Here is a 14,317-nt window from a genome sequence, read left to right on the forward strand (position 1 = left end):
TACGTTGTCCTCGCCCTATACAAGGATGCATATACTTACACACACAGCCCCTTATTGCAGTAGCCATGGCCGGAACACAGTCAGGGGCAGCCACTGCCCAGATATACGTTGTCCTCGCCCTATACAAGGATGCATATACTTACACACAGAGCCCCTTATTGCAGTAGCCATGGCCGGAACACAGCCAGGGGCAGCCACTGCCCAGGTATACGGTGTCCTCGCCCTATACAAGGATGCATATACTTACACACAGAGCCCCTTATTGCAGTAGCCATGACCGGAACACAGCCAGGGGCAGCCACTGCCCAGGTATACGTTGTCCTCGCCCTATACAAGGATGCATATACTTACACACACAGCCCCTTATTGCAGTAGCCATGGCCGGAACACAGCCAGGGGCAGCCACTGCCCAGGTATACGTTGTCCTCGCCCTATACAAGGATGCATATACTTACACACACAGCCCCTTATTGCAGTAGCCGTGGCCGGAACACAGCCAGGGGCAGCCACTGCCCAGGTATACATTGTCCAGTGCCCACACCATGCCCCGTGGGTTGGACGTGTGCTGCAGCCATCGGAACCTGGTCGCTGAGGACCTGCAATACACACACGTGCATCAATCAATTTAACAATGTCTCATGATGTGGTGAGCAATGTCACAGCAATATTCAAAGACAATAAATTTATTATTAGATTTCAATCAAATTTTTTAAACGAGGTTATGCAGGAGGCATTTATGTGTTATATCTATTTCATAAAACAAACTGTACAAGGGATGAATAATTTACTAAAAACATAAATTCAAAATTGTTAGAATCTAATGAAAATTGTGAATTGCAGCCCTTCACATAGACTTGCACAAGTCTTGAGGAAACGATTATTACATTGTATCATAAATCTTAGATTATATAAGAGACGAGATTAAGTAAGACTGGCATCCTTGCGAAATCCAGACTTACTGTCTGCTTTTCTAGACTTGCCTATTATAAAGACAGAATTACCATATTTCCATGGACTTATCATTTAGTACAGACTTGGAGCAAGGCTACCCTTCACACAATGAACTGTACTCACACCGCTCCTGGCGGCAGATACACGGTCACTCTTGTCCAGTTCATGTGTTGGTCCGAGGAATACTCGCTGCTCAGGTGGTAGCCGCTACACTCGAAGTTAGGGGGTTTACATTCTGACACCACGGGGTGCCAGGTTTTGCCCATGTTGACAGAGTATTCCAGCATGACGTTATAGAGTGTTCCGTACAGTGACCCACAGCCCATCGCGATGTCAAACTGAAGGAACGTGGAAGGGGTCACGTGATAGTCCCATGTTTCAGCAAACCTGAGGCCTGTAAGAGAGTGACATGAGTATATGGTTTAATAAAGTCATGCAAATATCAGGTACCAATCTTATTAAAATCAGATCTAAGTTCTCGCTGCTACTAAACAAAGATCTGGGGACATCCCACTACGGGTCACTAAAGCAGCTTTCTCGAGCATTATGGCACTCGTTTAAACCTGGCGACTTCCATTTCAGGCTACGCTTGAAAGATATGTTGACACAGTTCTCGATTAAAATTTTGAAAACTAAATGAAAGAACATTCCGGAAAGTCTAATATATGGTTGCGATTGTATGGCAGTGCTTCCCACTTACTGTGCAACGCCTCCTCCATTCAAATGTTTATCCCACAGAAGTGAGAGATAAACAATACTTCGTACGGGGCATAACTGTTGTTCAGAATACCGAATAATATATGTTAACATTTTCGAAGGTGCATGATTAGAAAACACATTCCGACTGTCACTTTTATGATCTGGTAAGCGAAGCTTTGATTGGTGCAATGAAAGATCGTTCTGACGTGACCCGTAATGGGATGTCCTTAGATCTTTGAATAGAGATAGCAAGAACTAAGATCTGATTTTAATGAGATTGTATCAGGTACATCACGATGATGTTTTCCTGAGTGACATTCCACAAAACAATCTTAGTGCTAAGATGATTATAACTCCCCTATGTTAACATTGACTTATGATTGTTGTAGAGCTAAGAGCCCTTTAAGTGCCCTGGATCCATATGCAGATAAACCAACAACAAATTGCACTGCATCAATCTACAGAGGCTTGTTTTATAAAGCGGTTTCTCACTAACTTTACGCTGAAGACTCACAACGCACAACTCATGTTTATGAGAATTAAACCCATAAATGACTGGACTACCCTCTAGCCCCCTGAATCTAACACTACCATTAATTATTTGTGCTGAACATGAGTGATTGCCCCCTAAATCTAACACTACCATTATTTGTGCTGAACTCGCGTGGATAGCCCTTTGAATCTAACACTACCATTATTTGTGCTGAACTCGAGTGCATTGCCCTTTGAATCTAACACTACCATTATTTGTGCTGAACTCGAGTGCATTGCCCTTTGAATCTAACACTACCATTATTTTTGCTGAACTCGAGTGGATAGCCCTTTACATATAACACTACCATTATTTGTGCTGAACTCGCGTGGATAGCCCTTTGAATCTAACACTACCATTATTTGTGCTGAACTCGAGTGCATTGCCCTTTACATATAACACTACCATTATTTGTGCTGAACTCGTGTGGATAGCCCTTTGAATCTAACACTACCATTATTTGTGCTGAACTCAAGTGGATAGCCCCATGAATCTAACACTACCATTATTTCTGCTGAACTCGAGTGGATAGCTCTTTACATATAACTCTACCATTATTTGTGCTGAACTTGTGTGGATAGCCCTTTACATATAACACTACCATTATTTGTGCTGAACTCAAGTGCATTGCCCTGGGAGTTGCAGGCGATCCTGGGCACGGCGCTGTCAGCGATGAACCAGTTGTGGGGGTCTGGCATCATGGAGCTGAAGTCGTCTTGGAAACCAAATGTGCTGGTGTCGTTGATGCCAATGAGGACACTGTCCAGAGCCCACTGAGCACGAGGGACACCTGCAGATACAGACAGAAGACTGCAGATACAGACAGGAGATTGCAGATACAGACAGGAGATTGCAGATACAGACAGGAGATTGCAGATACAGACAGAAGACTGCAGATACAGACAGGAGATTGAAGATACAGACAGAAGACTGCAGATACAGACAGGAGATTGTAGATACAGACAGAAGACTGCAGATACAGACAGGAGATTGCAGATACAGACAGGAGATTGCGGATATAGACAGGAGATTGCAGATACAGACAGAAGACTGCAGATACAGACAGGAGATTGCAGATACAGACAGAAGACTGCAGATACAGACAGGAGATTGCAGATACTGACAGGAGATTGCAGATACAGACAGGAGATTGCAGATACAGACAGGAGATTACAGATACAGACAGGCGATTGCAGATACAGACAGGAGATTGCAGATACAGACAGGAGATTGCAGATACAGACAGGAGATTGCAGATACAGACAGGAGACTGCAGATACAGACAGGAGATTGCAGATACAGACAGGAGATTGTAGATACAGACAGGAGACTGCAGATATACAGAGAGTTAATATTCATTTTTCTCTGAAACCTAGTGTCAACCATTTGCTCCCGTATTGTGTCTGTAAGACGTACAGTAGGCTACAGTTTTTTTAGCATTGATTTTTGTATAGTACCATACTTGGCTGTATTCCAGTTATGATTGATATTATGAGCAATGACTGAAAATTGTGACCAACCCAGATCACTGACATGGGTAAAATGTGTGAAGTCCATTTCTGGTGTCCCCTGCCGTGATATTGCTGGAATATTGCTAAAAGCGGCATAACACCACACTCACTCACTGACTCCTTTTAGAGGTAGGAACATGCTATTCATGGCGTTATAAGCTGATTACATTATGTCATCAGTACAATAGGTTGACTTAAGTGAAATTATTATGTAGGGTTAACACTTTATTTGGTTTTTGGATAATTTTCCTTCCAAACAATTTATTCTAAATTTCATTCAATATTGTTTAAAGTACATATTTCGGCAACATTGTGTATGAACTGATTGGCAGATCGCACCAACTCCCCGTTATTTACAGCAACCACAATCAGATTACCACTATTGACGCCTTGAAACGAATCTTAGTTGTCTGAAAATGGATACATATACTGATGGAAATGAATAAACTGGGGAACACTTCGTTATAGACACAGTAAAATGATAAGCTATCAGGGGTTCCCAGTCTTGTCTACCAAATACACGTAGGAAACAATGCACACAAACACATCTCAACATTTGATTCTGACATGTGTTGAATTTGTATACACGCTATTTCAAATGTACTGACAGTAAAGCTTATTTTCCTATATTTTTGATTGTTCCCTTATTAATTTCCATCAGTATATATAATTAATGCCATACTTTGAATTTTTGACTCATAAAAAGTCAAATTTGTAGTTATTTGAATATTATATGTCAACGTATTGACTTAGACCGAGCCACAAACGCCAATCAAACCTGACGTATGTGAACTTCATCCAATCAAAGTGCTCTATTTCTTATGTGACTTTGACCGAGGGAACACAAGTTACATCCTCAGACATTCAGCAGAGCATGCAGTCAGCGATGGCTGATGGCAGGTGCCAAGATATATGCAAGTTTTAAGGTCTCTGGATATTCTTTAGATTGATGGTTCAAGGTGAACACATGATGTACAAGCGAGTATCCCTTACATTGTTATTGAGAACATGACTTTGTTCATCGATATCCTCGCTGGATGTTGCAGATGTGTAAACAAAGGAATAATGGGGGAGTAAAATGACATTTTCCAATCTCATTCAAATCAGATCTTAATTTTCGCTGCCGCTAAACAAAGATCTGAGTACATCCCATCACGGGTCACATCAGAACGATCTTTGCAAACTTTGACCGATCAATGAAATGACTGACAAGAAATCAACATTAGCCAATCAGACCGCAGATGTCTTGAGCTTTACGACACTAGTTTCAAACTGGCGACTACGCTTCCAAACATATTTTGACGTATTCTCGATTAAACATTATAAAACTGATAAAGAGAACATTCTGGAATGGCTTATAGATGGCCTAGATTGTATGGATATAATCATAAAAAAAACTAACTGCCATTCGGAATGCCCTTTGTTAAATATTTCGAGGTTGCATGATTAGAAAACACATTCCGACTGTCACTTTTATGATCTGGTAAGCGACGCTTTGATTGGTCAGATGAAAGGTTGTTCTGGCGTGACCCATAATGGGATGTCCTCAGATCTTTGTTTAGCGATAGCAACAACTAAGATCTGATTTCATTGAGATTGGACATTTTCAGGTCTAAGGGATTGTTTTTCCAATGTGGATGCCATATAATTATGTATCAGTAACATGTTGAACCATACTACCATATGTCACTAAATGACAAATTATGTCTCTGACTTTTAGCACCTGTTTTATATTTAATTGTTAATTTTGAGGGATAAAATAAAATGATCAGTTAAGCCGAGTATTGGGATATTTATTACAGTATTCTGTTAATCAATCACTGGTGGAATTAATCTGCCTATGTAAAGTATCTAGTACCTAGCGTGTACATGTGCGTCTGTCTGTCTGTCTGTCTGTCTGCCTGCCTGCCTGCCTGTCTGTCTGTCTGTCTGTCTGTCTGTCTGTCTACCTGCCTGTCTGTCTGACCGTCTGTCTGTTACACCCTGACCTGTCATACACTAAACTACATCTACATCATTGGACATTTAGGATCTTACCTAGTTACTCATTGCTATACATTATGATAATCACATCATAGTAATTTTACGAAACTTGTACCAAAGAATGGGGGATCTGCAGTGTACACACAAGATAATAGGATACTTGAAACATGGAATTACAGACTTTCTGACCCTCATGAATAAATGTCCCTCAACAAAAGCTGGGGCTTACACCATTCATATTAGGAAAAGTAATTTGTACTTCCTCAATGCTGGTTGTTTATTCTGTAATTGACTGACCTCCGTGTCCGAGTGGCTGCCACCATCTGAAGGTGGTGTGGTTGGTCTTGGCGCCCGCGGGGAGTTCCACCACTACCACCTGTGTGGTGGAATTGTACAGCTGGGGCTCGATCACCTTCAGGATGTTCCAGGTGATCTGGTTGTCTGTCGAGTAGTCCACCACGATGCCCTCATTACGGTTCTCCGGCTGGCGACACCCAAAACTGTTTTGTGGGCTCCCTATCTTCAGCACAAACTGTAGCATCCTACAGCACAGATAGACAATAGTGAGTGAGTGAGTGAGTGAGTGAGTGAGTGAGTGAGTGAGTGACAAAATGAATATTGCATTTCACTATGTATACAGGCATGACAGATTAACCTCAGTAATATGAGGGGGCACGGGTGGCCCAGTCGTCTAAGGCACCGCGATTCGCTGTGCAGAGTTGTGTCCCTTGGGCACGCCAGAAACCTATGATTGTGGGTTCGAATCCCGGTTCGCCCCAATTATGTTTCTAGGTTTGTCAGCACCATACCCGTGCTCATGGGTTTCACCGAAGTGGTAAACGTCTGAGACCTGCATCACTTTGGGCTTTCCTCCCACATTAAGCTGACACACCATGATATAACTGGAATAATGTTAAAAGCGGCGTTAAACCCAACTCACTCACTCACTCAGTAATATGAAAGAATCAATTGATTCATAGTGATCGTAGCGCTAAGATGGTTTTAACGCCCATACTTTAACACAGACTTGTGACAGATGTAGCGCTAAGATGGCCGTAACTCCCATACTTTAACACAGGCTTGTGGCAGTTGTTTTTGTTTTGTTTGTTTGTTGTTTAAAGCCACACTCAGCAATATCCCAGCTATATGTCTATAAAAAATTGAGTCTGGACCAGACAATCGAGTGATTGACATCATGAGCATTGATCCTGTGAGAGTTGTAGCGCTAGGATGGTCGAAACTCCCATACTTTAACACAGGTCTTGTGACAGTCTTAGCACTAAGATGGTCGTAACTCCCATACCTTAACATAGACTTGTGACAGTCGTAGCACTAAGATGGTCGTAACTCCCTTACTTTAACACAGACTTGTGACAGTCATAGTGCTAAGATGGTCGTAACTCCCATACCTTAACACAGACTTGAGACAGATGTAGCGTTAAGATGGTCGTAACTCCCATACTTTAACACAGACTTGTGACAGATGTAGCGCTAAGATGGTCGTAACTCCCATACTTTATCACAGACTTGTGACAGATGTAGCGCTAAGATGGTCGTAACTCCCATACTTTAACACAGACTTGTGACAGGCGTAGTGCTAAGATGGTTGTAACGCCCATACTTTAACACAGATTTGTGACAGATGTAGCGCTAAGATGGTCGTAACTCCCATACTTTAACACAGACTTGTGACAGTCGTAGCCCTACAGTCGTCTTGTGGAACTGGGCCAAGGCAATCAAGACACTTCTAATGTGCAACTACAAAGAAACCACTCCCTACCTGAGACCGGTTGTATCGAGGGGGTCTGTGACAGCCTCCCTGGTTCCCTCCCCATTGAAGTACAAGGAGTTACCATATTCCACCACGCCACACCCGCGACCCAGGTACCCGCCCATGATCTTCTGCCAGTAGGCCGTGGGTTGGTTCCTGTTGTCGAACCTGTCCAGCATTCCAGATGGACTTGGCTCGTCCGCCTGACAACCCGGACCTGAATATACAGAAAACACAAATGCAGTCTCAGGCTCTGAAACTGGAGAAATTCTAGTGGGCTTTAAAAGGAGTGAGTGAGTGAGTGAGTTGGGTTTAACGCCGCTTTTAACAATATTCCAGTTATATAGCGGCATGTCAGCTTAATGTGGGAGGAAAGGCCAAAGTGATGCAGGTCTCAGACGTTTACCACTTCGGTGAAACCCATGAGCACGGGTATGGTGCTGACAAACCTAGAAACATAATCGGGGCGATTCGGGATTCGAACCCACAATTATAGGTTTCTGGCGTGCCCAAGGGACGCAACTCTGCACAGTGAATCGCAGCGCCTTAGACGACTGGGCCACCTGTGCCTCCCCTTTTAAAGGAGACTGTGCTCAAGGACCCGGTGCCTATTTCAGGTCTAGGTCTAAAACATTGTAATTGGGGACCAGTGAGGCATTGTCACTGTTTAGTTAAGGCATTCATTCAGTGTGAGATTGATGTACATCATAAAATGTGAATTCACATACAAATTTTGAATGATTTGCATCAAATTTTATAGGATTGCCAATTTGACCATTCTTAATGTGCCTTTAATACATTTCTTGATTTATAAAAATAGTATTCTGCCCCCTTGCTGTTTTTTAACCATATACTACATGTCAATCACAACTGTATTTATGCATAGTGAGAGTCAAAGTATGGTATTTATGATACATGTATTCATTCTCTGTCAACTAAAGTTTGTTTCAAGGCATCAATAGCGGTAATCTGACCGTGGTTGCTGTAAATAATGAGTTGTGTGATCTTCCGATCGCTTCACGCATGATATCGCCGAAATAAATTTAAACAATATTAAAAGAAATTTTGAATAAAATTAATGAAATAAGTTACAAAGTCCAGTTATACAATGAACACTTTTTATAACCAGACAGTGTAATTACAAGATTAAATTGTGTACAGATTTGCTGACATGTTATTTTTCTCGCTATAGTCAAGAAAATACGGTATACATGAACGGGTGAGAGTGTCCGTGTGTGAATGAGTGTACTGAAAACCATGGTGTCATGTACTCTCTCAACTTCAGCTTCAAGCTTTCCTGGGAAAAAGCTCCTAACTGGATGACTACGAGACTCCACTCTCCATGGGTGCCAGTGTAGTAGAAGCTGCCTTCAACATGGCGGCCATCACAGTCATGTATTACCTCAACTTCAGCTTCAAGCTTTCCTGGGAAATAGCTCCTGACTGTAACAGGACCCCAGAAATATAATTACAAAAAACAAACTGTCACTGACCTGACATTCCATCGAAGCAGTCACAGGTGGCCCGGTGACACAGGCCATGGCGTAGGCAATGTTGCGGACAGGGAGGGCCGATGTATACGTCGTCAATGCTGAAGCTGTGAGCCATACCACCTGGCTGATACCATCGGAATATCACTGGGCTGAGACAGCAGAAGATGATGAACCGTTTTAACAAATACTGAGTGATTCTATATACTGGTAATATGAAAGACTTGGCAATCCACCGGTTTCCCTATCATTAAGATGGGGAAAACATACCATATTCGACGTAATAAGTGCCCAGGACGCTCTAAAAAGTAGAAATAGGAGTTGAAAGACTGTAAATTTTGTGATTTATGCTGACAGCCTGAAATGATATAAAAGAAGAATCTGTGCGTATTATACACGATAGATATATTTTCAAGAATTTAATTGCCCATAATTAAGGGTGCGTATCATACGCGAATAAATAAGTCTTGTGTACATTGATCAATCGGAAGGGGTGCTAATTGGGATTGTTCACTAGCCAATATATTAGTAAATATCGCTGTGGACGCTTATTAGAGCGGGGAGCTTATTACGTCGAATACAGTATTTAGGTATTTAGTAGACTTGAGTTAATTAATGAATCGAAACCTGTACATACCAGCAGAATAGGGCTGGGATTGGTAACTCGGGTACTCGGGTCGGGTGGACACTGAGTAGAACCCGGGTACCCACAGGACTACAGAGACCCGTGTTTAGTCACGTGATATATAGTTTAATGACAAAAATCATCTAGAACTCTATGGTTACACTACAAGTCACTAATGTTCCCATTTCTCTCTGACTATGCACCTATTCCTGCTCACATTTATAGGTTTGAATAAAGATAAAACTTCAGTGTATACATGACTAGATCGTTTTACATGTGTATCTAAATACATTTTGCCATGGCTATGGTCAAACTGTTCCCAATCAGATGGTTCGTATGCATCTTGTAGGCTCATGTAATAGTGGGGTGGGTACCCGGGTAGTAAATTTGGACTCATCCCAGACCTACAGCAGAAAATTGTATTTTGCTACGATTTTACGAATAGTATTCAATACAACTCAAAAGAAGCTACAGGACACCCGATCGTTTCATATCAGTATCGTTCATCTGTCATGGCAATCGGGTTAATCTGTCTTTAACTTCTTTTGAGTAGTCTATGATATACTCTAGTGTATCCATACATGATCGAAGATCCAAGGTAGAATAGGTCTTCAGCAACCCATGCTTGCCATAAAAGGAGATTATGCTTGTTGTAAGAGGCGACTAACAGGATTGGGTAGTCAGGCTCGCTCACTTGGTTGATGCATGTCATCGTATCCCAATTGCATGGATTGATGCTCATGATGTAAATCACTGGATTGTCTGGTCAAGATTGGACTCGATTATTTACAGACCACCAGCATATAGCTGGAATATTGCTGAGTGCGGCATTAAACAACAAACCAACCAACCAACCATACATGATCACATACCATATCATCATAAACGGCACATTTGGTGAATCGTTAAAGATGACCTTTTGTGTTCAGTGACTGAAATCAGATTTCCTACACTCAGCAATCTTTCATTAACATTTTGACAAAATATGCAGACTCACAAATGCCTCCAATGACAGCTGAAGTAGCACTACATCACTCTGAATAACCAACCACTGGCAGGTCACTAAATGTTTGTTTGTTTGGTGTTTAACCCCGCTCTTAGCAATATTCCAGCTATATGATGGCGATCTGTAAATAATCAGACCAGACAATCCAGTGATTGATATCATAAGCATTGATTCATGCAAATGAGATGCAATGACATTCATCACCCGATCCTCTTACAACAATCATGGGTAGAGCTAAGCTGAAGATCTGTTCTACCCTGGATCTTCACAGGTCATGTCACTAAATGCTTTGGAGTGAGTGAGTGAATTTACTACCATTTTGAACAGTATTTCAGAAACATGTAAGAGGAAATCCCTACGTTTTGTAGATATGAACCAGTCTGGTGAAACCAACTACCACAGGCACTGTGCTGACAGACCAAGGATCATAATTGGGACATAAACTAGGATCAGCAGATTCTGTCATGTGTAAGGGCAACAAGTCTGCATAGCTTTGACCACTGGGTTACCAACTGCAACATAGCTGTACAACTCACTGCATGGCAACATCGGTCTTGACAGGGATGACGACGAGACTCCACTCTCCATGGGTGCCAGTGTAGTAGATGCTGCCCTCAACATGGCGGCCATCACAGTCCTGCTCCTGGTAGCATGGCTCCGTCACCAACTGCCATGTCCGTCCGCCATCATGGCTGTACTGCAGGTACACAGGGTGGTCCCATCGGAAGATCTTACCACACCCCACGTTGATCTGAAATAGTTGTCAAATATAGAACTGCAGGTACATTTGGTGGTCCCATCTTACCACACCCCACATTGATCTGTGATAGTAGTTGAATATAGAACTGCAGGTACATTGGGAGGTCCCATCAGAAGATCTTACCACACCCCACATTGATCTGTGATAGTAGTCCAATATAGGAATGCAAGTACAGAGAGAGGTCCCATCAGAAGATCTTACCACACCCCACGTTGATCTGTGATAGTAGTCCAATATAGAAATGCAGGTACAGAGAGAGGTCCCATCAGAAGATCTTACCACACCCCACGTTGATCTGTGACAGTAGTCAAATATATAACTGCAGGTAAATTGGGAGGTCCCATCTTACCACATCCCACATAGATCTGTGATAGTAGTCAAATATAGAACTGCAGGTACATTGGGTGGTCACATCGGAAGATCTTACCATACCCCACATTGATCTGCAATATCAGTCCAATATAGAACTGCAGGTACAGAGAGAAGTCCCATAGGAAGATCTTACCACATCCCACATTGATCTGCAATATCAGTCCAATATAGAACTGCAGGTACAGAGAGAGGTCCCATAGGAAGATCTTATCACACCCCACACCTAATAGATTTGCAAGGACTTCATTGGATATATTTGTTTCAGGGTCTGTATGACAGACAATGGTTCCAGGTCAGCACAAGACTACCCATAGCAGTTAACAGCTGAAGGCTCAAATGTTTAACAGATACTCGCTACCAAAAGAAACCTGACTACCATACATGTTGGTTAACATATGAAGAATCACTCTTATTCAAGAGATATACTCAAAAGCAAAAGTTCTTGTGATATACAAAACACAAAGAGGATCAGTCAAACAATTGTACTGCTGTGTATGGAATTATATAACATAGAAGAACAATGTCTGAGGGTATGTAACGACCAACAGTCCATATAAGGAGTGCTCCTACCACATGCAAATGAGTCAGGTCACCAGAGAGTGAGTGAGTGAGTGACTATAGTTTTACGCCGCTTTTAGCAATATTCCAGCAATATCACGGGCTTCACATATTCAAAATGGGCTTCACATATTGTACCCATGTCGGGAATCGAACCCGGGTCTTCGGCGTGACAAGCGAACGCTTTAACCACTAGGCAACCCGACCACCCAGGTCACCAGAGAAGGTTCAGAGGCATGTTCAGCCAGTCAGTAGCCAGTGCTTCCACCTTGTGCATTGAAGCAGGCCTGACAACTCTGCTTCACTGAGACCATTAAGTGAAGAAAAGTCTGGGCAATGACATTCCATATGTGAGGAAGGATAACTGGACTTCCTGCAACATTCTTGTTGGATTTAGAAAACATCTCAAAGATCGTTTCATTTCATTCTTGATGTGCTCATTTGCTGTCATATCAGGGGCTCTTGCAGGCCAGGGTGACGTTGTACAAAACAACCTTAGCACCACGACTGTCTAAGTCTATGTTAAGGAATGGGAGTTACGATCACCTTAGCGCTAAGATTGCTTTGTACAACGGAACCCAGGTTGACACATGAATACTCAGAAAGATCCTTGACTCATTTGTGAAGATGACCCTCCTCCACCAACCTACTGTCCACCGCAAGTGTTGTCAACACCAATTGAGTTATTGATGTTCTGCCGTCAGGATTGGTTGTCTGGCCGGGACTTCACTCGTAAGCCATACTTGTGTGGACGTCATTGGACCATCTTTCCAGATATGCCTCTGTTTCCAAGGAGATACAGACTGTCAAAGCTGCTGTTGGGAACCTGTGTCGAGCTGTGTGGTTCGAATCCAGAGGTCCTGGTGGGCGGTCACTATAAGGATGGTCTCTCACATGGTTGTTGGTTGCGTCTAGCTTTTTCACAAACATTTTCCCTGGTACAAATCCAAACCTCCATATAAAAATCAATGTCACAATAACTTTTGCCTCTAAGTATAGATTGGTTTGACCAAAGACGTATATTGACGCACAAACGAACATAATGGAATGTGGTGTGTATCCAGTGCCTATTAACGCAGTACACGTGACGTGATAGATCCTTGACTCTAGATGTATTTTTTGTCTCGTGTAGGATTAGCCTGTAAAGTTTGGAAATCATGGCAGCATATTGTGATAAGAGTAAAGAGACTCTATGGTAACACTTGACTGATTGTTAGTTTTTTCATTAATTGGTAGACATTGGAAACATCTCTTCTTAACGTAATACTTCTCCATATGTTTCTATGGTTCGTGTTTCTTTTAGTAGCGAGTATATAAATAAATCAGTTTTGCAATCATAGGAAGTTTATGGCCAGCCCAACCTACCCGGAACTGTATGACATCATTCGGTTTTAGTGCCAGATCTTTGGTGATGACAATCTTGTTGTTGGGTTGGTTGCCAAGGACCAGACCTGGGTTGGTCTGCTGACAGTATTTCCCAACCACGCCCTCCGTCACTGTCAGCCAGTTGCCAGATTCCAGGGGATCAGGGTGGCTCTGAAACAACAGAAAGCTGATATATAATAAATCGGAAAAATTAACTTTGGAAAATCTTAATGCAAAACAAAGACGAGGTTGTGCCAATGCACAACAAATGACCAAATTTCAGATGCCTGAAACTTTTAGATGCCCTTTCCTAAATGACAAGGGTATCAATGTTAAGTTTTAAACTTAATCGTTATTTTTATGATGATAATTAGCAAAGCAACAAACACAAAACAATCAATTCGATAGCAAAGACAAAAAAAATCAATTTCATGGAGTTTCATATACCTCAAAATCATCTTCAATGAACCTCCTGCGTTCATAATGACCGATGATAATTTCATCAACTGCCCACTGATCTTGACCTTGACCTGAGTGGGATGGCTGCCACCAACGGAATCGAGTGCTGGGGTTCTGTGCCTCTGTAGGCAGGTCCATGTGCACAAACCTGGTAGAGACAAATCATCAAAACAATGAAAAGGAAAGGAAAAGAAATATTGGTACTAGAAGTACTTAGCTGAATGTGTTGTTGTCA

General features: G+C 42.2%; 1 protein-coding gene across 1 annotated transcript in view; it reads right to left on the reverse strand.

Annotated features, from left to right (window-relative positions):
- The window catches only part of LOC139446114 (reelin-like), a 96,594-nt gene that overhangs the window by 43,411 nt on the left and 38,866 nt on the right, over window positions 1–14,317 (reverse strand). Inside the window, exons 24-32 of the mRNA XM_071227393.1 lie at window positions 14,071–14,230; window positions 13,624–13,794; window positions 11,105–11,319; window positions 8,941–9,089; window positions 7,457–7,664; window positions 5,974–6,218; window positions 2,784–2,972; window positions 1,075–1,345; window positions 456–596 (exon numbers count right to left, since the gene is read on the reverse strand). Coding sequence (XP_071083494.1) covers window positions 456–596; window positions 1,075–1,345; window positions 2,784–2,972; window positions 5,974–6,218; window positions 7,457–7,664; window positions 8,941–9,089; window positions 11,105–11,319; window positions 13,624–13,794; window positions 14,071–14,230 — 1,749 coding nt within the window. The remainder of the gene's footprint in view (window positions 1–455; window positions 597–1,074; window positions 1,346–2,783; window positions 2,973–5,973; window positions 6,219–7,456; window positions 7,665–8,940; window positions 9,090–11,104; window positions 11,320–13,623; window positions 13,795–14,070; window positions 14,231–14,317) is intronic.

The sequence above is a fragment of the Haliotis cracherodii genome, unplaced genomic scaffold, assembly GCF_022045235.1.
Source record: "Haliotis cracherodii isolate W230 unplaced genomic scaffold, xgHalCrac1.p SCAF_6, whole genome shotgun sequence".
Lineage (NCBI taxonomy): Eukaryota > Metazoa > Mollusca > Gastropoda > Lepetellida > Haliotidae > Haliotis > Haliotis cracherodii.